We start from the raw sequence: 23,724 nt of genomic DNA, 5'->3' as shown, positions 1-23,724 counted from the left end.
CTCCAGGCATAGGTGCAATAACCATTCCTTGTGATTACCCTCTTGGCATGGTACTGTCCCTTCCACTTCCTCTACTTCTTGTCCACACTTGTGTGACTAGTCCTTTTATTGATCCTTCCCTTGTTATCCTGATTTAGGGATGACATCTGTTTCCTGCCAGATGTCTAACTGATGTACTTCTCCAGGCTGCCTTTCCTGTGTGTACTGACATGCTCGCTAAAAGTCTCATTCCTTACCTCTACGGCGTAGTAGAGTCATGCACAGGCTTTTGCGTTTGACAAAGCCTTTATTGGATATGTTTTGGGAAAGGAGTGATTTTCAAAAGTCTTAAATGGAGTGTTTTTCTTGGGATAATAACTCCTTTCCACACCTAGGATTCTGGCTCCTGGGATGCTTCTATTTGTTGAGAGCTACATGAGGGAGTCTCTCCAGCAGCCCTGACTCCCTCTGTAGAGAGAACCCAGGCACCACAGTGCATGGCGGCATTCATTTCCTTCATGAGACCTGTTACCCCTCCTGGGTGTGCTCTGATTTCAGTAGTGAACCTCACAGCTCCCAAGGCATATATAATTCAATCTCAGTCCTATCCTGTGGAGATTTGTGCTAACAAAAGCTTGGTCCAAATCCCTAAAGAAGGACTTGCATGCAATACATCAAAGGTCACGGATTGGCTAAAGAGACACCCAGTTTATATTCCTAAGAGAGTTAAACAACTCTGTCTTCACCATTAGATTTTACTTTTGGGTTTTTTGTTTGTTTGTTTTATCCAGAATTAATGGGTAGATGTTAATTTTCATATGTGTGACCAAATAATTCATCCAGGTCATTTTCCAAAATAATGGAAATCTCTAGAAGGCATTTTTGTATTTTCACCTCCCATTGCAATAAACTTTCAATAAGTCACGAAATGGCTATTTTAGGATAAAGTGTATTTTTTTCCTCTCCATAGTTATTGGAGACTTTAACATCTTACTTTAATGTCATTATATTAACAAAATGATAGCTTTATACATATTAATTCATTTAATACTCAGTTACCTTCTGAGATAGACGTAATTATTAACCCAATTTTCCAAGCGAATCTCCTACGTCTTAGTTTTCACCAGTGTTTTTTTTCAGAGTCAAAACTTTGAAATAAAGTTCAAAACTGCAGAAAAGTTGGAAAGGTAGTACAATGCACAGCCAGAGATGCTTGTCCTTCATTCACTAACCATTTTACTACATTTACTTTCTCTCTCTTTCTTTCTCTGGCATAGAGGCACATTTTCTACTTTAATAATTTTTGCTGAAATATATGAAAGTAAATTGGAGACATTAAGACACGTCATCCCTAAGTCTGATTACAAAAGACTAGATACTGCTAGATGACTCTTGGAAGCCACAGCTTTAGATCATGCTCTTTCTTCTATTACTTGAGCTTAAAATATTCTTCTGGCTTTGTATCACTAATACTTTCACCTATATCACATGAGCTTATTGTCTTCCGTCCCTACAATCCCACCGTCTCATCTTTGGATACAGTATATGCTTACAAACATGCAACTTCAGAAATAATTGGTATACACTGCTAGTCAGCATGTACTGCTAATGTCTGCCATTTTTCCAGGCCATGGTGAATGACAGAGAACTTAAAGCTTGCTCTGAGGGTAGACTTATAGTCTGTTCAGTTCCTTCTATCCTATACAACAGGATCCAACCCCAGAGGACTGAGTAATAAATAAAAAGTTTTCAGAGGTCTGAGAACTTTGGCTACTCTAGAAAGTTTAGAAACCACACGGTTGTAGACGTCACTTGGTAAACCTGGAGCAGTTCTGCAGGAAGGAGGAACGACTGAGCTGCTGATAGGAGGACTCATTTGCAAATTCTGGAAAGCCAAAATTCTCTGTTAATGACCTGCATATTGCCATTAAGATGATACATTGGGGCACTGCAATGTAGCCATTTCCTGAGATGGGACACCAATGTGGGTGGTCTTTTCTGTGGGCAAGGAAAAAATATGCCATTTTAGTATGCCATTTTCAATTGTATGTAATGTAATAATACTCATGTTCCACACCTATCGCATCTTTTAAAAATCATAAGGAACTTTTTTTATGAAGCAGTGTTCCAAGAATTGCACACAAATGCAGCTCTGTAGCTTCAGTGTTTGCTGAAGGTAACAGTTTCTCCTTGTAAATTTACTGTCTTTTAATGTGTATTTTATTCCTAAGCTATGAAAGTTTAGCAATAATTTCTACATACATTTTTAAACTGCCCAGCAACATAGCCATTTTTACTCTCTGTCCTATGCTATGTGGTGTGATTGATCCCTAGTAGAGGTCATTTATCTGATACCCACACCCCCCCGACTTTTTTTTTTTTCTCTCAAGCAGAATCAGCTCTTACCACATCTCCTGGTTTGGTTGGACTGACTTTTTTCTGGAGCACCTCTCACTTGTGGAAGTAATTTGTGCAAAAGCATCATTTGCTAGTGGGATCAGTAGATTTTCTCTGAGACTTTAGTTGCTGCTGATGTGACTCCATGAAGTCGCTATTACCTGCACCCTAAGTGCAGAGCCCACTTCTTCCTTCTGGGCTATTTTTGAAGTTACTGCTCCTAGTGATCCTTGCAATGGCTTTCTGCTCCCACAGAAACCTGGAAGAAACTTTGTTGGGAAGTGGGGTGTGGGTTTTGTTATATCCATCAGAATCCAGGATGCCAACTCTTGGGCCCAGTAGGACGCTACTGCCTTTAGGAGAAACACAGGGAGATGGAGCAGTGATCTAAACCTGAGTTTCTGAATGCCACCAACTCTGTACTAATGAGTAACATTTATTGAGAATTTATTTGTCAGATGCTAATGTAAGCACTTTGTACATGCAAACTTACATAGTCTTCACAACCACCCCAGGAGGTTCATATTATTACCATCTCCATTTACAGAGGAGAAAATTGAGGCACAGAGAGGTTAAGTAACTTGCCCAAGGTAACACATTTAAAAAACGGTGGAACCAAGTTACATATCCAGGCAGTTTCACTTTAGACTTTCCTTTCCCTGAGCAATCCTCTTTCACCTCTTCTTGAGAAGCTCTAGATACAAAGATTCCACTTTCCACTCTGGCAGCTGATATGGGGTAAAATCAGTAGTTGAGAGGGTGGCCTTCATTCCTTTGTCCCCAGGCACTGATGCCTGCTTTCCATCGTTCCGCGGTTCCCACTGTCACTACCACACAGAGACATTCTGTCAGGTTACTCTTACGCAATTGGACTTCTGCTGAAAACCATTTCTCTTGGTCTTGAAAAAGTTTTGACAGTTGACATTTTATAAATTTCATCAGAGTGTAACATAACTGGCTATTTAATAAACTCTATTGTGAAGCCTTGCGAAAAGTGAAAGGAGCCGTTTGTCAGATAATCATCTTGCCTTAATGTCTCCTGTGCTCAAAATGCAAGGTGTAGCTGAAACTGACCTGTGGTCATACTGCTTCTCTGCTGGATGCTAAACGTATTTATTCCCCCTGCTTCATCCTTAATGAGAACTTTCTGAGGGATTATTTTTAGTTTAACATCATACATTTTTGCCCTATAGCCTACTATAGGTGCTACTAAGTCATGCTTTGTTTTACTGATAAGTATTATTTTACTAATACATTAAGGATATTTAATGTATCAAATTGATAACATTTTATGTTTCAGATTACACACACACACACCCCCAAGCATGAAACGCCATATCAGAACCACCTATTGGAAACTCGTTAGCAGCTATCAGATTGGAGTTACATTCAGTCCATTGAAAAAGGAGGCACTTTGAAATAGCCCCTATGGAATTTTCATCTTTTTATTCATAACTGATTTCTCATTACTAAATAATTGATGCCAAGATTAATCAAGAAAAATCGCAAGCTGTTTTCATAAATAAGGCCTACACTATGGGAATAGTTTCAGCCCTTCAGGAAATGACATAGTGCACTTCCTCATAAATGCTCGGTAATGGTCTACTTATATTCCATTATGTTTGGCTTCTAAGTGCTATTAGGAGTTTCTTTTACAGTCTTTTCATTAAAGTAAAATGGCCATTAAAACAAGTTTTTAAAGGGCCATTTTAAAATATTTGCAGTTTGAAAAATAGAATGAACTCACTAAACGTGTCCCTGAAGTGTTGCACCAAGCTGTGTTGAAGGAGGAAGCTTTTGACTTGGTGAAATTCTGCTTTTCAAGCCTAGTGTTCAATAAAAGCTTTTCTGTGTTCCTTTTCAGGTATGTGGCCAGTTGGATAGACAGAAGGCGGCATCAATCAGAAAAGGCCAATTTGACTATTCTTTTTGATAAATACGTCCCCACATGCTTGGATAAACTGAGAACAAGCTTTAAAACCATCACTTCAATTCCTGAGAGTAGCCTGGTGCAGGTTTGTCTTCGGTTACGCCATTTAACGTTCCGGTCCTGATGCGGTAGAGTTTGTTGATCAAGACAACAGAAGTTCTTGCTTGCCCAAGAAAATGAGAAGATTTCTGGAATTGCTAGATTGCTCCAACCCTCTTGCCCCCACCCCCACCCCCCATGTTCCCTGCAGCTTTTTGCAAACCTCTATCACATTCTGTTAGCATTTAAGTTTGTGCTCTCCTTCTTTTCACAATCTTGTGAAAGAAGGTTGAAACCATGTTTTCTTGACTTTTTTTTTAATATCCCCAGATAGCTCTTAGCACATAGTAGGTGCCAGATATGTGTTTGTTGAATCGTTGTGTTCGTTTCCAGTGTCTTTGCACAGAATTAGAAGAACAAAGTTGCAATAGCTTTATTTATTTTTCTGGTTCCTAAGTAACTTGCCCAGAGAAGGTGCTCCGTATGTTTTCTAATAAAACAAATTTGTGCAATTAAAGATGCCAGCCAATGAGTAAGAGAAAGCCTCCAAATTCTAACACTTAGGTGCCGCCACTCACAGACCTCCCACTCCCAAAAATATTCATGGAGGAGTGTCAGTCTGGATGAAGAGTTCGTAATATCCCAGGGATATATTTTTTCTCATCTTCATCTTGAGACAGCTGGTAAGAGTGAAGGGTACACATGATATGTTGTTATGGAAGCCAATGAAAATAATTCACAGCACACAGAAATGAAGGCTGTGATCTTAATCTCAGCATGAAGAAAAACTATCCCCAGCCCTTACAAGTAAAACACTTCACGAAAAGGTTTACAATTAGAAACCCCACACACCCTTTTATTCCTACAGGAGCAAAATTGCTTTCTAAGTACTTTGTTACCATTAAGTGAGTGTGTTACCAAATTTGTTTGACACAAAATTAGAAATAGTCACAAGCATAATAAGAAGAGAAAGTTCAGGTTTTTGGATAATTCGCACACCAATTAAATAAACGATAGTCTTCAACAGTAATTATCTGAGGTATAATTTATTTCCAAAAGCAGGTCTGAATTTATTCATTATGAATTAATTATGTAGTTAGCCTAATTAGACTTCCTCTGGTGTAATACTTGCAAAAAAGCATTATCGTGTTCTTTCTCAAGTTGACTTGTGTATTTGTGTGATTCTCTGTGGTGTGAACTTTTCCATTCAAGAGTAGTGTGAAAATAGGTCAGTAGGAATTAATATGATTTCTGTTCTACTTCTTTCTTTTGTTGTATTCGGAAATGGCATTTAATTTTTAGCTCCTTTTAAGCTGCTGTTTTGTAGAGCAATTTCTCTTCTGTGGTTATTAATAAGTATGGAAATTTGAGACAAAAATGAGTATAAGAAGATAGTGACCTGAAATGGCTATCTTGAGAAATTAATGCACTCTGTTTTCCGATATATGACGCCTCTTTAAGTTTGGTAAGGTTTATTAACTCTTTCAGATTACGCATTAAAGTATGTTAAGTGCTGACACAGAATTCAAAATGTATTTCAAGTACTGTGGGAGAAAATAGAAGAAACGTATGGCCTTATTTGTGTGTTCATCTCAGCAGATAGTGTCACTTTGAGACCGTTCAGTCTTTTTTGTTTTGATTTCAACAGTTCCTTAGAACAACATGGCTTCTACTAAAAAATAACAAAGCCTCAGAGTTTTACACTATTTTTCTTAATAGCAACTTGGTGAGTTTTATTCTATTAAAAGTTTATTTCAAATTGGCAAATGTGGCACAACGTGAAATAATAGAAATCAAGACAGAAGATTAAAGAATATAATAGGTGCTCAACAATTTAAATGAAAAGTATTTCCCCATCCTCTGTGGCAAGGAAGGAAAGGCACACACAGTGCTGACCTCATCTGTGATCGCTTGCGTTGCTGTGTGTATAATAGAGATGAAAATCTATCATTGCCTGCAAAAACTGGGGGAAGAGTCTCTTGAGTTTTTAGGATCTGTAACAGTGCTAATTAATGAGAACTTTCTGTGCTTTAGAGAACTAGTCCGAAAACCTGTTCATTACTGGTTATTATTTCATATGGTGAAGGCCTCTGCAGCAGCCGCATTCCCCTCATTGCTGACGCAACTGCCCTAAGCATGGGCCAGGTACATTAGGACCGCCCAGCATGTTGCCATTTCACCTGGAGGGTATGAAGAACACGTTCCTGAGTTCCTGAACAGCATTTCTTTCAAGGTTAAATTTAGTTTGGTGTCCAAAAAACTGCCACAGGCTTAAGCTGCCAGTCTGACATTCTAAATTTATGACAACAGGTGGGAAAATGGCTGCCAAAGCACTTACCGAAAGTGGTTTATCTAAATATCCAACAAGAAGGAAATAGTAAAATAAATGCCTGTTCATCCAATGGAATCCTCTGCATCCATTCCAGTGATGGTGTAGAGTAACACTTATTGATAAGGAAAGATGTCTTCAGTTTTTAATCAAGGAAGTGGATTATAGAATACTATTTAGAAAATGATTTCCTATTTATAAAAAAGTGAATATGTACCCTTTTTTTTTGCTTATATGTGATTTTGGTCTGTATACTGATTATTAACTGGATTGTTTAAAATTTTATTTTTAAAAAATAGTTTGTTATTACCTAGATCATTTTGGTTGAAAGTGACAAGTTTTCTACTGTTAACTTAGACACCCAAGGTGGTAATTTTTGTCTCTCCCAATGTAGCAAATCACAGCTGGGAAAAACTGTGTACTCTCTTAAGGATAAAGGGGAGTTGTAAAAATATTCCTTGAACTTACTCCACTATTTAAAAAAAGTGTTGCCTCATTTGACTATTTCTTTTTCTTTAGACTATATGTGTTCTTTTGGAGTGCTTGCTGACTCCTGAAAATGTACCTTCTGACAGCCCAAAAGAAGTTTATGAAGTCTATTTTGTATTTGCTTGTATCTGGGCTTTTGGAGGCACCCTGCTACAAGATCAGGTATGTTTAGAAATAGTTTACAGGACCAGTTTTGTGTGGGACAGGGTCATGGGGAGGTTAAAATATGGGATCCACACCTTTTTGTTATGTTATAGATCTATACTACTTGCCCTGTTCTCTCCTAAGTCTATGCATTCTCTGGGTAGTCCCATCCCTGATGGTTCTAACCCCAGGTGACAATGCTAAATCCATACCCTCCAGCCTGGCTGTGTCTTCTGAACTGAAAATTCTGTGTTTCCGGCTCCCTCTGGGGCCTCACCTTCAGCATGCTGTTCTACAAGAAGCCCCACTCAGTGTGCCTGAGACAGATCTCCTCCTCTGCCCCATACTCCAACTTGCCCCTGCTCTTCCTTCTTTTCTTTTGCTCAGTGCTACATTCTTCCCAGTAGCTCCAGTTAAAAATGTGGGAGACATCACTCTTCCTGATTTCTGTGTCCTGTGATCTCAGACCCTTTCACTTTCACCTGTGAAATAGCTGCCAACCCTATTCCCTCTTCTCCATCCCTGCAGCCTAAATTCAGGAGCAAAGCATCTTTAGATTGCCCTGGCTATCGTAGTGTCTTAGTAGCTCAGATTGCCATAACAAAATACCACAAATTGGGTGGCTTAAGCAATAGAAATTTATTTCTCACAGTTCTGGGGACTAAAAGTCCAAGATTATGGTGTCAGCATGGTTGAGTTCCAGCAAGGACTCTCTTCCCACCTTTCAGACCGCCACTTTCCCACTGTGTCCCCATGTGACAGAGAGAGAAAGATACTGGTTTCTCTTTTAATGAGGATACTAATCCCATCATGAGGACCCTATATTCATGACATCATCTAAATCTAATTATGTCCCAAGGCCCCACCACCAAATATCATCACACTGGGGGGTAGGGCTTCAAAATATGGATTTGGGGGTGGGATGTGGGAGGGGGGTCACAATTCGGTTATGTAGCATTTGATAATCTTCAAATTGGTCTCCCTCTCTCCAGTCCCTCTTACTTCTAACCAGTCTCACACACTATTCCCAGGATAGTCATTTGTGAACCATAGTCAACCCTGGGCCAATTCCTTTTTCACTGGTCTTTTTTTTAGCTGAAAGTGAAATATTCATGCCTGTACAGATTGCTTGCATAACCCTTTTGTGGCTTCTGATTTCCTATGGGGAAACACTTGAGACAAACATTTGCACCAGCACGCAGATCCCATGAACTGCTTAGGCTTACCAAAGTGCAAAGTGGGAATTATTCAACTTTAGAAATTTGCAGATCTAATTGCCACCATGCACCTCTATGTGTAATTTTTCTCATGTGATCTTTACAATGATTCTTCAAGGTATCCTCATTGCACAAATAAAGTAAAGCTCAGAGGGGCAAAGTAACTTGCCCAAAGTCACACTGATGGGAAATGGCAACATCAGGATTCCCACCCGAGTGTGTCTTTCTCCAAAAGCCACGGTACCTCAGGGCCTCTCATGGGTCATAGTGCTTCTATGGGTACCCCTGAGTTTTTACATTAAAAATAGATAGCACACATTTTCCAGGCTTCCTTGTTCTTTCCAGATGTAAGTGGGGGCATTTACACTGAAACGCATCACAGCCAAGAGTGACCTATATTTCTGTTGGTTTGTCCACTGTAGATCAGAAAATAAATGGTTGATGTAATCTGTTGGCCAGTTCCACATCTCGCCACCAGGTTACCATAACTCATGCCATTATTATAATAGTATATTTGGAATTCACTTGACCTCCTAGATCTTATTTCAGCCATTCTCAGAAGCCAGATTCCTTCTGTAATTTCCAAGTGCTTTCTAAAGATTAGCAGACTCTCACTGTGTAAGTGAGAGTCAAGTATTCATGTCAGGGACTTCATGTGGCTTTCTCAGAGGCACGGTTTACAACAGGTATGGGTTCCTTGTTTATGGAGGCCACGTGCAGACAGAAGGCAACCCTCCTCCTCTACCAGGTATTTCTTTCAATATTTACCCTTTTCTCCCTTTCTGGGACTGTAAAATCAGGTGGGATGTTGATAGCGGACATCTTCCCCGTCCTACTCATAACCTCTCACCTCCCTCCCAGCTGACCCTCTTAATCTTTCCAATTTCCAAATGTATCAGACTTCCCCCCTAGTTATATAAGCTAGAAGCTAGATATCACTGGCACCTTCCTTTCCCTAATTAATAGTCAACATGAGCAGCAATAGTAGCTTAAAATTTTCAAAAGGGCTCTAACTACAGACCATTTAAAAGAGAGGCTGTGAGTTTGGCAATATGCGTGAAACAGACACAAGAAATGTTCTCAGGACAGCCACTTGGTAGCTTAACAAATTGAGTGTCTAATATGTGTCAGGGAATGTGCTTAGAGCTTTTCATAGGGTACCTCATTTACTCTTCAAAAACTATAAAACCCTACATGGATTGGTACAACTATTCTTTTACAAATAAGAAACTGAAGCTTAGAAAGGTATATTAATTGCTTCCAGGCACAAAGCTAACCCATGTCTAAGCCAGGTTCAAACAGCAGCTGACTGACTTAGGACCTGTGTTCTTAAGTCATTGCAGCCAACCTCCAAAACAAGTTTCAAATCAACTTTATCTGAACTCCCATAAACTGCCGTCATTTCTCACTTGGCTTCTGAAGTAGCCTCCTTACTGGGCTTTCTATTTCTACCTTTGTTCTGATAATTCATCATCCACTCAGCAGTCAGGGTGATTTTTTGAAATGCACATGAAATCATATGATATACTCCAGAGTTGAAAACACTTGAATGGCTCCTTATTGCCTTTAAGATAACATTTCAAATTTTAATTCTATTTACAAGGCCTCTGAATCTAGCCCTGCTTAGCTCTCCCTATTTCTTCCTCTGCCACTCCCTCCCCTACTCCCCCACTCCCCCATCCCCAGCTACGGGGTCCAGTTTCTTGAGCACACCAAGTTCTTTCATACCACAGGAACTTTGTACATGCTGGACTCTTCCTTAAATGGCACTTAAAGATGCCTTCCCTGAACATCCAATTAAAATAGGTTGCCTCTGTTACTCTCACTTATAGCAAACTTTACTTTCAAGGCAACTGTTGATTTCTGCGTTTGTTGGCTTAGCCTCAGCTGGACGACACATCTTCTTGTTCCTCTCCTCTATCTTCCCCATAAACTCTGTGAGAGGAGAGACTCTGTTGGTTTTCTTTTCTACTTTAGAACAGATGCATTTTAGTTGAATGAATTAATGAATGAAAGATTTGTCACCAAAATCATTTTGCCTATGTAGTGGTTAGGTGAAGCAAAGTTTGATATAAAGTAAAAGTTAAATGTAGTCTGCCTACAGAGAATGGTGCCAGATAAGTAATATCATCTGAACTGTCCTGGCTCAAGACCAACTTTTGCAGGGTGAAGAAATATCTTCTACCACCAATCTGAAAATAATTTAAATGAACCTAAAGTCATAACTCATGCATGGGGTGGTAGAAGGATGCTCTCAGCTGGTTTGGAAGATTGTGGGGCAAGCTCTCCCTGCAAACACGGATCACCCCCCTCTGCCCAGTTTATAGGCCATAATCCAATGACATAGGGACATCAAAGTAAAAGCAGGTTTAAAAACTTCTCTGGGGAAAAATCACAGTTGAAGTCATAGATAAAAATGAGATTGCTGAAAGCAGTAGACACACACCATATTTTTAAGAGTTCATCAAACTCACTCTGTCAGGTCATGCTATGGATATAGGAGTCACTGGGCCAGGTCTCCTGTGGATATAAGAGGTACTGAGCCAGGTCATCCTATGAATATAGGAGTCACTGGGCCAGGTCATCCTATGAATATAGGAGTCACTGGTCCAGGTCATCCTGTGGATGCATAGAGGTATCACTGGACCAGGTCATCATGTGGATATGGCAGTGACTGGGCCAGATCATCCTAGGGATATAGGAGTCACTGGGCCAGATTATCCTATGGATATAGGAGTCACTGGGCCAGATCATCCTATGGATATAGGAGTCACTGGGCCAGATCATCCTGTGGACATGGGCATCACTGGGGCAGGTCATCCTGTAGACATGGGCATCACTGGGCCAGGTCATCCTGTGGACTTGGGCATCACTGGGCCAGGTCATCCTGTGGACTTGGGCATCACTGGGCCAGGTCATCCTGTGGACTTGGGCATCACTGGGCCAGGTCATCCTGTGGACTTGGGCATCACTGGGCCAGGTCATCCTGTGGACTTGGGCATCACTGGGCCAGGTCATCCTGTGGACTTGGGCATCACTGGGCCAGGCCATCCTGTGGATATAGAAGGGTTTTTCTAGTTGTTGCCACAGTTGTCCTTTTCTTTATTTTCCAACCCTAAGCTAGCAGTAAATGTCTTATATCTATACTCATATTAAAACAAGCACCTCCCAGTAAAGAGAGCCTGTTCCTTGCCAATATAAATCTCTCTGGAGGCTGAAAGTTGATCCCTATGCACTTTTCAGCTGGACCCCTTAGATTTGGTCTGGTAGGAAACCAAGTCCATGCGTTTCTCCCTTCCTCCATCTCTCATGGCAGGGATTCCCAGATTTAGAATTCCAGAGATCAATAGAGTTTCAATAATGATGTGTAGGAATGGTATAGAGTTGCCAGTTGTTTACTTTTCTAAGCAAGAGCATTTATAAAAATAACTATTTATCACCATAATTTTATAAGGTCAAAATATTTTATCATTGAAATATTCATTTTATCTTAAAATTTTATCATTTTATCATTAAAATCTTCATTTTATCACTGGGAAGCTATAAGCTCAGAACAAAGGACAGTATTTAAATCAAATAATGTCATTAACTTTTAAAAAGTACTCCATTCTTATTTTTCCCATTTTCCCATAAATTGATGTGAACACTGGTAGAAGTGAACACCACTGTTACAACAGTGACTACCTAGCATAGGAATTTGCATAATACATTGTCATTAGATTGAATAACCAACAGGTAATCTGGTGTTCACCTAACTTTACCTTGCTTTTTAAGTTAATTATTTCACAAAATTTGTGCTTGATGGGTTTATGGTAATTTTAGGTTTCTACCCCTGTGATATTGTTACTCATAATTTGTTTCTTTTTTTACAGTTTTAATTACTTTGAGTCTGTAATAAGGATTTTTCTTGTTCTCCTTAGATTTCTGATTATCAAGCTGACTTCAGTCGGTGGTGGCAGAAAGAGATGAAAGCAGTGAAATTTCCATCCCAGGGAACAATCTTTGATTATTATGTGGACCACAAAACTAAGAAATTATTGCCCTGGGCTGACAAAATTGCCCAATTTACTATGGATCCCGATGTGCCTCTGCAGGTAGGTGTGTGGAACATAGCAATTGTATTAGTCCATTTTCATATTGCTATAAAAAAATACCTGAAACTGGGTAATTTATAAAGAAAAGAGGTTTAATTGGCTCATGATTCCACAGGCTGCCTGGGAAGCATGATGCTGGCATCTGCTGGGCTTCTGGGAAGGCCTCAGAAAATCACAGGGGAAGGGGAAGCAGACGCTTCACTTGGCCAAAGCGGGAACAAGAGAGAGTGAGGAGGGAGGTGCTGCACACTTTTAAATGGCCAGATCTCATGAGAACGAATTCACTTTCATGAGAATAGTACCAAGACGGATGGTGCTAAACCATTTATGAGAAACCACCCCTATGACCCAATCACCCCACACTAAGGCCCCACCTCCAACATTGTGGATTACAATTCAACATGAGATTTGGTGGAGTCATAGATCCAAACCATATCACCAATATTCAAGTGAAGTGTGCTGATGTGATCCCTTATTTTTTTTTTTTAAAAAAAAAAAGTCTTTTTTTTCTTTCTTGCCTGATGAATTTATTGTGTTAATATGCTCAGCATATGACATATATCACTGGCAGAGAAGAATCTCAGCTATAAGAATGCCTAGTGATGGCCAGGCGCGGTGGCTCATGCCTGTAATCCCAGCACTTTGGGAGGCTGAGGTGGGTGGATCACGAGGTCAGGAGATCGAGACCATCCTGGCTAATACGATGAAACCCCGTCTCTACTAAAAATACAAAAAATTAGCCAGGTGTGGTGGCGGGCACCTGTAGTCCCAGCTACTCTGGAGTCTGAGGCAGGAGACTCACTTGAACCTGGGAGGCGGAGGTCGTAGTGAGCCGAGATCGCGCCACTGCACTCCAGCCTGGGCGACAGAGCAAGACTCTGTCTCAAAAAAAAAAAAAAAAAAAAAAAAAGAGAGAATTTTGATAGTGATTGAATTGAATCTGTAGATCACTTTGTATTGTACAAACATTTTTACAATATCAATTCTTCTAATACATGAATATAAAATGTCAAAAAAAAAAAAGAAAATGCAGAAATATAACAGACATCTCACTAAGCATTCTCTTTTTTTTGTTTGTTTGTTTTTTGTTTTTTGAGGCAGAGTCTCGCTCTGTCACCCAGGCTGGAGTGCAGTGGCGCGATCTCGGCTCACCGCAAGATCCGCCTCTGGGGTTCAAGCGACTCTCCTGCCTCAGACTCCCAAGTAGCTGGGACTACAGGTGCCCGCCACCACACCCAGCTCATTTTTTGTATTTTTAGTAGAGACGGGGTTTCACCATGTTAGCCAGGATGGTCTCGATCTCCTGACCTCATGATCCGCCCACCTCGGCCTCCCAAAGTGCTGGGATTACAGGCGTGAGCCACCGTGCCCGGTCTCTGCATCCTCTTTTTAAAAAATATTACAACTTAATTCTGTAATAACTATAAAATATAAAGAAATAATAATTTTTCCTAGAAACTTTGTGAGTTTGTAAAAATTGAAGGCATATTTCTGTTCAGTGATTCTTATTTCTGAACTTATTGTAAACTTCTTAGTTAGCACTTTTCACATGTAATATTCTTCTTATACCCTCCAGCTATCAAATGAATATGTTTAATCTCCTCTATTCACGTTTCAAAGTCATATGACAGCTGATGATCCAAATGAACCTTTCTCTCTTTCTTCACTGTTTCTTTTCATAGATTGCTCTTCTACATTTCCCTTAGATTCAGGTATTCTTTGATCATCGTATTCTGCCTTAATGTGTTTTCCTTTTCATGTTATTTCTTCCTCAAAATCATCTCATTCTGATTCATTTTGGAGCTTATTATTTTGGGAGTGCTGTATGAGTGGCATATAGGTGATTTCTGTGGTATTTATTAGCGGGCAGTTAGTGCCAAATAACAGCCCAGTGCATTCATTTCCTGGAGCTGCCATAACAAAAGACCAAAGACTAGGTGGCACAAACAATAAAAATGTATTTTTCTCATAGTTCTAGAGGCTAGAAGTCCAAGATGGAGATACCGAGGGGTTTTGTTTCTCCTGCAGCCTTTCTCCTCGGTTTGCTGATAGGCATCGCTTGCCGTGACCTCACATAGCCTTTTCTCTTTGTGCGCATTCATGGTAACTGTCTCCCTGTGTGTCTAAATTTCCTCTTCTCCTAAGGACACCAGTCACATTGGATAAAGGCCTAATAGCCTCATTTTAACTTAATTATCTCTTTTATAAGTCCTATTCCCAAATACAGCCACATTCTGAGGTATGAGGGGTTAAGGCTTCAAGAGATGAATTTTGGAGGAGACATAATTCAGCCTGTAACAATGTGCCCTCTTGACCCCCAAAATTCAACTCCTACTAATGCACAAAATACATTCACCCATTCCAACAGCCCAAAATTCTTTTTTTTCTTTTTTTCCTTTTTTTTTTTTTTTTTTTTTTTTTTTGAGACAGAGTCTTACTCTGTTGCCGAGGCTGGAGTGCAATGGTGCAATCTTGGCTCACTGCAACCTCAGCCTCCCAGCTTCAAGCAATTCTCCTGCCTCAGCCTCCCGAGTAGATGGGATTACAGGCACCCTACCACCATGCCCAGCTAATTTTTGTATCTTTAGTAGAGACAGGGTTTCACCATGTTGGCCGGGCTGGTCTTGAACTCCTGACCTCAAGGGATCCACCCACCTTGGCTTCCCAAAGTGCTAGGATTACAGGCATGAGCCATCACTCCCGGCCTACCAACAGCCCAAAATTCTTAACCCATTCCCATATCAACTCTAAGTCCCAAATATAATCCAAATATCATCTACATGATACATTTCATCTATCATTTCATTTCATGAATTGAGGTACAATTCATCCTGAGGCAAAATTCTTCTCTAGCTGTGAACTTACAAAACCAGAGAAGTTGCCTGCTTGCAAAATACAATGGTAGAACAGGCACAGGATAGACCTTTCTATTCCAAAAGGGAGAAATCAGAAGAAAGGGGTCACAGGTCCCAAGCAAGTCCAAAACTTAGCAAAGCAAATTCTTTTAGATTCTTAAGACTTCCGAATAATATTCTTTGGCTCAATGCCCTGTACCAGGGCCCACTGGGATGATGGCCCTGCCTCTGGACCCACTAAGGCGGCAGTATTGCCCTTGGGGGCAGCAGCCCTGTCCCTGGGGCACTGGGCGGTAGCATCTTGGCTCACTGACAGAAGTGGTGACCCCACCCCCTGAAAGTGAGAGGGAAATAGCCTCATCTCCCTGATCTGTACCTTTTGGGCCAGTGGTGGCAGTGGCAGTAGATGTTCTGCTGATCTGTGAATTGCCTTTGGAGTTACTTTCCCTTTTCTTGGAGGTTAATACATATTTGCAGCCAGGTTGCTAAATTGTCTTGTCCTGTAGAATCTAAGAAGTCTTACCTTCCTGCATTTTGTCCTGTTTCCATCCTCTTTACCCCAAGGTGGCAGTATTTCTGCTGGTATAACCCCATCTCTATCCCTGGCTTCTTTTGAAATAGCTGATTTTGTCTAAGAATTACACCCATAATTTCTTTATGGAGTCATCGTCTGGCCACACTTTGGTGTTCTCTCCAGAATACACTTTCTCATTCATGTTCTGCATATGGACAAGCTGAGAATTTCCCAAATCTTTAAGTTCTAGTTCCTTTCTGCTTAACAGTTACTTCTTCAATATGTCTTTCTCCTCTTTCATTTTGCTAGCAGTAAGGAGAAACTAGGTCACATCTTCAACACTTTTCTTAGAAATCTCCTCAGTTAAGTACTTGAGTTAGTCACTCACAGATTCTATCTTCCACAGAACACCAGAATGCAATTCAGCCATGTTCCTTGCCACTTTATGACAAGAATTGCTTTTCTGCCAGTGTCAAATAACACATTCCTTATTACCATCTGAGGCCTCACCAGAAGCCTCTTTAATGTTCATATTTCCACCAACAATCTCTTCAATGCAATCTAGGCATTTTCTTGTCTGCACCTTAAAACTATTCTATCCTGTCGTCTTATCCTGTTCCAAAGTCACTTCCACTTTTTTAGGTACCTATTACCGTAGCAGGCCACTTCTCAGAATCAAAATCTGTATTAACGATGAGATACCACCTCACACCTGTTAGAATGTCTGTTATCAAAAAGACGAAAGATAACAAGTGTTGTCAAGAAAATGAGATAATGGAACCTTTGCACACTGTTGGTGAAAATATCAATTAGTATAGCCATTATGGAAAACAATAGGGAGGTTCCTCAAATTAAAAATTGAGCTACCATATGATCTAGCAATCCCACTTCTGGGTATATATCCTAAGGAAACAAAATTAGCGTGTCAAAGAAATATCTGCACTCGCATGTTTACTGCAGCACTAGTCCCAATAGCCAAGATATGGAGTTAACCTAAGTGTCCATCGATGGATGAACAGACAAAGAAAATGAGGTTCATACACACAATGTCATACAGATTAAGCATCTCTAATTCAGAAATCTAAAATGCTCCAAAATTAAAAACTTGGAGGGCTGGCATGATGCTCAAAGGAAATGTTCACTGGAATAGTTTGCATTTCAGATTAGGAATGCTCAACCAGTGAGTATAATGCAAATGTCCCAAAACCCCCAAAAATTGAAATCCAAAATATCTGTGGTCACAAACATTTCAGATAAGGGATATTCAACTTGTACCTTTCAGCCTTTAAAAAGAAGGAAATCCTGTCCTTTGCAACAACTTGGATGAACCTGGAGGACATTAAGTGAAATAAATCAGACACAGAAAGACAAATACTGTGTGATTTCACTTACTTGTGAAATTTTAAAAGTTGAACTGACAGAAGCAGAGAGTGGAATGGTGGCTACCAGGGGCTGGAGTTAAGAGGTTGGGGAGATGTTGGTCAAAGGATACAAAATTTCACTTAGGAGAAATAAGTTCAAGAGATCTATTGTACATGGTGACTATAGTTAATAACAATGTGTAGTATTTTTTAAAAACCATTAAGAGAAAAAATTTTAAGTATTCTTCCCATAAAAAATAAGCACATGGGGCTGGGTGCAGTGGCTCACACCTGTAATCCCAGCACTTTGGGAGGCCAAGGCAGGTTGATCACCTGAGGTCAAGAGTTCAAGACCAACCTGGCCAACATGGCAAAACCCCGTCTCTACTAAAAATACAAAAAATAGCTGGGCGTGGTGGTGTGTGCCTATAATCCCAGCTACTCGGGAGGCTGAGGCAGGAGAATTGCTTGAACCGGGGAGGCAGAGATTGTGCCATTGGACTCCAGCCTGGGAAACAAGAGTGAAACTGTCTCAGAAAAAAAAAAAAAAAAAAAAAAAAACCTATGTGAATTGTAAGCGTATGTTAATTTGCTGGATTTAGCCATTTTACAATATATACATATTTCAAAACATCAGGTTATACACAATAAATATATACAATTTTGTCAATTAAAAATTAACTTTTTTAAAAAATAAAGCGTATTTTAGCTCTGTGATCCAAAAAATTTAATTATAGTTGTAACCTAAAGAAACCCAACTGCGCATAGAAAGATGATCATGGCCATGTTGTTCCTGACAACAACTAAAAAAAGGAAAATTGAAAAACTAAGTTGTAATATATTAGTAGAATGGAAATCTACGCAGCAGTAAGAAAAATTACCTAGACCTAGATACACCAATATCAGCATATCTCAAAAGTATAATGTTGATTGAAAAAAGCGAACTACAGAATAATCTCTATATTCTGAAACTGGTTGCATAAATTTACAAATAAAAGTTCAAACAAACAAGCAAACCTGTACAGTAGTCTCTCACTTATCCATGGTTTGCTTTCTGAGGTTTTGGTTACCTGTGGTCAGCAGTGGTCCAAAAATGCTCAATGGAATATTCCAAAGATAAACAATTTATAAGTTAAATTGCACACTGATGTGAGTAGCAGAATTAAATCTCATGCCGCCCCACTTTATCCCACCCAGGATGGTAACCATCCCTTCATCCAGCTGTCTTGGTGACCAGGTCGATTGTTGTGTATTGCAGTGTTTGTGTTCAGGTAACCCTTATTTTACATAATAATGACCCCAAAGTGCAAGAGTAGTGCTGCTGACAGAATTGTTCTTTTTTACTATTGTTAATCTCTTAGTGTACCTAATTTATAAATTAAACTTTATCACAGGTATATAGGTATAGGAAAAAACGGTATATATGGGGTTCTGTACCATCTGTGGTTTCATGCATTCCCTGGGAGCCTTGGAACATACCTCGCCAAGGTTAAAGGAGGACAACTGTATTTGTTTGCTAGGCCTGCCATAACAAAATACCAAAGACTGGGCAACTTCAACCACAGAAGTTTCTTTTTTCACAGCTCTGGAGGCTAGCGGTCCAAGCTCAAGGTGTCAGCAAGTTTGGCTTCTCCTGAGGCCTCACTCCTCATAGCCACTTTCTCTCTGCATCTTCACATGGCTTTTCCCTGTGCATATGTATCCCTGATATCTCCCTGTGGGTTCAAATTTTCTTATAAGGACACCTATCAGATTGGATTAGGGCTCAGTCTAATGACTTCATTTTAACGTAATCACCTCTTTAAAGCCCCTGTCTCCAGATACAGTCCCATTCTGAAATACCGGGGTTAGGGCTTCATGACATGAATGTTGGGGGGACACAACATTATCAGCCTGTAATATTACTCCGGTATGACTTCATCCTATCTCATTACATCTGCAGCACCCCTATTCCCAAATAACATCACATTCTGAGGTACTGCAGATGAGGACTTCAACATAGAAATTTGAGGAAGAGACAATTCAACCCCTAACAATGAGGAAATTTATTATTTCACGAACAAGGAATTCAGAAGTCACATAACCACAATGCAGATTAATTCTGTGACCTGGTGGAATCACCAAGGATTCTGATCATCCCATCTTTCTGTACTGCTCTTCTTAACATTTCTTACCATTGACTTCAATTTAAGACAGCCATCCCTTTGGTCTCAAGATGTCTCTAGTGGTTCCAGAAGACAACTTCAAAGGAGGCAGGGACTTTCTCATATCTTTTTGTTAAGAGTGAGGAAGCCTTTCTCAGAAGCCTGGAGCTGACTGCCTCCTGCATCTAATTCCGCAGACTGGGCCATGTGCCACCTCTAACCCAGTCTCAGGCCTGGGCAGTGGGGCTGCCATGATGGGCTTTGATGAATCCTCACATCCTGCAGGAGCCAGGCAGAGCTTCCTGTGGAGCACATGGCTATGTGGGGGAGGGGTGGGGACTTGGACAAAGTGGGGCTCTCCCAGCGAGGAAGAAGCAGGGAAGGCTGGGTGCAGTGACTCATGCCTGTAATCCCAGCACTTTGGGAGGCCAAGGTGGGTGGATCACCTGAGGCCAGGAATTCGAGACCAGCCTGGCCAACATTGTGAAACCTCTTCTCTACCAAAAATACAAAAAATTAGCTGGGTGTGGTGGCAGGCACCTGTAATCTCAGCTACTTGGGAGGCTGAGGCAGGAGAATTGCTTGAACTCGGGAGGCAGAGATTGCAGTGAGCTGAGATCGTGCCATTGCACTCCAGACTGAGCAACAAGAGCGAGACTCCATCTCACAAAAAAAAAAGAAGCAGGGAAATGGTGGTCCCAACAGGCAAAAGTGCCTGCTCCATCCACTTTATGTATTTGGAAATCTTGCTTTTTATTCAAGCTGCCTAGAATTCAGCTACCTACAAGTATGATCTAGCTGGTTGAAGGCTGAGAACCTGTAATCAACCAAGACTGCTGAAGACCTGAAAACTGGTATCACAAGACTGATGCACCTTAGTGATGATATCTTGTATTCAACAGAGAACCTTTGAGGAGTTTCTACTCTTTCTTTCCACACAGTTGTACCACATGTGATTATTTAATTAACAGCATCTTAATATAGTAGAAGAGAACCATAGAAAGTCAATAATAATAGCAAATACAATATTATGCCATTATATGTCAGGCCCTTTACTGAGTGCTGTACATAATGCAATCCTTATGGCAATCTTCTAAGGCAGGGACTGTCACTAGCCTTTTTTTTTTTTTTTTTTTTTTTTTAAACATACAGAGAAACAGGCACAAAGAGAAGAAATATATCCACAGCTATACGGGTAGTAAGTATAGGATGACCAACAGTTCTAGTTTGACTGGAATTAAAGCAGTTTCGGGAACATTGGACTTTGAATTTTAAAACTGGGAAATCCTGAGCAAACTAACAAGAGTTCGTCACACTAAAACAAGCAAAGCAGGATTCACACCCAGGCAGCCTGGCTCCAGAGTCCATGCTCTGAAGAGCATTCTATGTGTAGATAAGAGAGAGGTCAGGCTCTGACAGACTTGGGTTTGAATCGAAGTACTGCCACTTACTAGTAGCTATGACCTTGACCAAGTGAGTTATGTTCTTTAAGCTTTAGTTTCATGACCTCTGAAATAACAACTCTCTTTATAGGTTTGTTATGGGTGTCTTATGACATTATACATGTAAAGTGCTTAGCATGGTACCTGCCACATACTCATTTCCAAGTAAGTGTGAATTATTGGTATTAATATGTGGAAAAGGCCAGCAGACAAATTTAAAAGCAAATGATGACAACTAGCAGCAAGAAAGGGAAAAAATATGAGATGCAGCTCGAATGTTTTTTAAAGAGTAGTTTAGGATTGTTTAGTGTAGCACAGAATAGTCTGTCTTTTAGTAAGCTCTGAGTATCACTGAATTAAAATGACGTTCTAGAGTAAATGTTCAGACATGAAGATGATCTAGAATTGTGTATAAAATATTCAGTTGAGTCAGCCATAGTGGCTCATACCTGTGATCCTAGCCCTTTGGGAGGCTGAGGCAGGTGATCACTTCAGCCCAGGAGTTTGAGACAAGTCTGGGCAACATGGCAAAATCCCATCTCTACAAAAAATACAAAATAATTAGCTGGGCATGGTGGTGCATGCCTGTAGTCTCAGCTACTTGGGAGGCTGAGGTGGGAGAATAACCTGAGCTCAGGAAGTCAAGGCTGCAGTTAGCCATCATCACGCCACTGTACTCCAGCTTGGGTGTAGGAGTGAGACCCTGTCTCAAAAAAATAGTCATTAAAAAAACTCACAATCAACCGGGCGCAGTGGCTCAAGCCTGTAATCCCAGCATTTTGGGAGCCCGAGGCGGGTGGATCACAAGGTCAGGAGATCGAGACCATCCTGGCTAACAAGGTGAAACCCCATCTCTACTAAAAATACAAAAAATTAGCCGGGCGTGGTGGTGGGCACCTGTAGTCCCAACTATTCGGGAGGCTGAAGTGGGAGAATAACCTGAGCTCAGGAAGTCAAGGCTGCAGTGAGCCATGATCACGCCACTGTACTCCATCCTGGGTAACAGAGCAAGACTCCGTCTCAAACAAACAAACCAGGCTAAGGCATTGGTCCCAATTTTCATTTGTGTGTGACTTGACTTCTTGAACATTTTCTCATCTCCTGAAATGTTGTAGATAGTTTCTTATATGTTTACTATATTCCCTTCTGTGCTTACCACAATGTTGGGCAGAGAGTAGGTGTTTTGGAATTAGGAGCCTTGGGGGCTAGTACTTAATTTGGAAATGATAAATCAGTTGTTTACTTTATGGTACTTTGATGGCATTATCCAGTTGCTCTCCTCAAGCTACAATGTCTGAACTCTGACCATTCAAAATTGAAAATAAGGTGAAATCTCTCCTGTTGGGTGCTAATCTGAACTATGAATTATTAGGATCTCAATTCTAAAGTGACTGTGTTGAGTTCGATATAAAATTTTGGAATGCCTCTCTCGCGCGCGCGCGCTCTCTCTCTTTCTGATCTTTGTCTCATTCTGTTTCTCCTCCCAGACAGTTCTGGTTCACACAACAGAGACAACTCGTCTTAGATATTTCATGGAGTTGTTGCTTGAGAAAGGAAAACCTCTAATGCTAGTAGGAAATGCAGGAGTGGGAAAAACAGTCTTTGTAGGTGACACATTGGCAAGTCTGTCTGAGGATTACATAGTATCCCGTGTGCCTTTCAACTACTACACAACATCCGCAGCTCTGCAAAGTAAGTGCACCTATTTATTTTCTAGAAACAAGGGATCAAAAATCATCAAGGTGGGGACATGCAGCCCAAAAGACTAATAATGCCTTTCCCTAGAATTTAGAGTTGTTGCTTGGGCCTCAGATGAATTTGTACTTATCATCCTTATTAAATATACATTGTTTAAATATTGTTGTGATTTTGGCTTTCTATGTCACTCATGGCTTTATTTGGGTGATTATGCTTTAGAACAGCAAGAATATACATCAATAGTGTTAATGTGTTACCTCAAAACCGCTGGTTGCCTTTAATTGCATGGAGTCTTACCAATATAAGGGTATACTCAAGGAGGGTTCTGGTTACTTTTTCAAATAAAAGATTAATTTAGGAGAAATTCATTAAAACTGTGTTGAGTAAATGACAGAGCCAAGAGTCATTAATGAAATCTTAAAATCACTAGAACTAATTTTGAACTATTGAATAACTAATCAATGTAATCAAAAGAACCACACAGATTTGGGGCATTCCCAGAGTTAGGCAGGGTGAGCAAAAGAGACATGGGATGTAGAGAGGAAATCACAGAAAGAACTGATGTCGGAAGGCCAGTCAATCTCCAGCAGGGAAAGGGGGCTCTGTTGGGGGGCAGCCAGACTCTCTCATGTCCAGTTGTTTATTAAAACTGCTGAGTTGCCTTGAATGTGGGTTCCTGGGGTATCTGTTTACATGTGGATATATGTTGTTTTCTTAGCTATATCAGTGGAGACTAATAATAAATTTTCTTACTCATTGACATCATTAACAGCCAATAGTGATTTTTCTGTCATCTTTTTTGTTAATCACTTGGTCTTGTCTTTATGAATGGAACCCTTAGAAAGCGAACTCAAGCCAGGTGTGGTGGTACATGCTGGTAATCCAGCTACTCAGGAGGCTGAGGTGGGAGGATTGCTTGAGCCCAGGAGTTTCAGTCCAGCCTGGGCAATGTATTGAGATACCTGTCCCCTAAAAAGAGCCAATTATTTCATCCATCTATTCAGAAAGTACATATTATTTACCGACTTTTTCCCAAGCATTGTGTAGGGTATGTTTTTCATTTGCAGATATGAAAGAAAGACCCTATGATTT

The 23,724-nt window shown here is 40.4% G+C and overlaps 1 protein-coding gene across 1 annotated transcript in view; it reads left to right on the top strand.

Annotated features, from left to right (window-relative positions):
- The window catches only part of DNAH11 (dynein axonemal heavy chain 11), a 359,682-nt gene that overhangs the window by 166,321 nt on the left and 169,637 nt on the right, over positions 1–23,724 (top strand). Inside the window, exons 43-46 of the mRNA XM_054559402.2 lie at positions 4,241–4,391; positions 7,194–7,325; positions 12,445–12,618; positions 22,422–22,626. Coding sequence (XP_054415377.1) covers positions 4,241–4,391; positions 7,194–7,325; positions 12,445–12,618; positions 22,422–22,626 — 662 coding nt within the window. The remainder of the gene's footprint in view (positions 1–4,240; positions 4,392–7,193; positions 7,326–12,444; positions 12,619–22,421; positions 22,627–23,724) is intronic.

This window comes from Pongo abelii, chromosome 6 (genome assembly GCF_028885655.2).
Source record: "Pongo abelii isolate AG06213 chromosome 6, NHGRI_mPonAbe1-v2.0_pri, whole genome shotgun sequence".
Classification (NCBI taxonomy): Eukaryota; Metazoa; Chordata; class Mammalia; order Primates; family Hominidae; genus Pongo; species Pongo abelii.
This window is presented reverse-complemented; position numbering and strand designations above follow the sequence as displayed.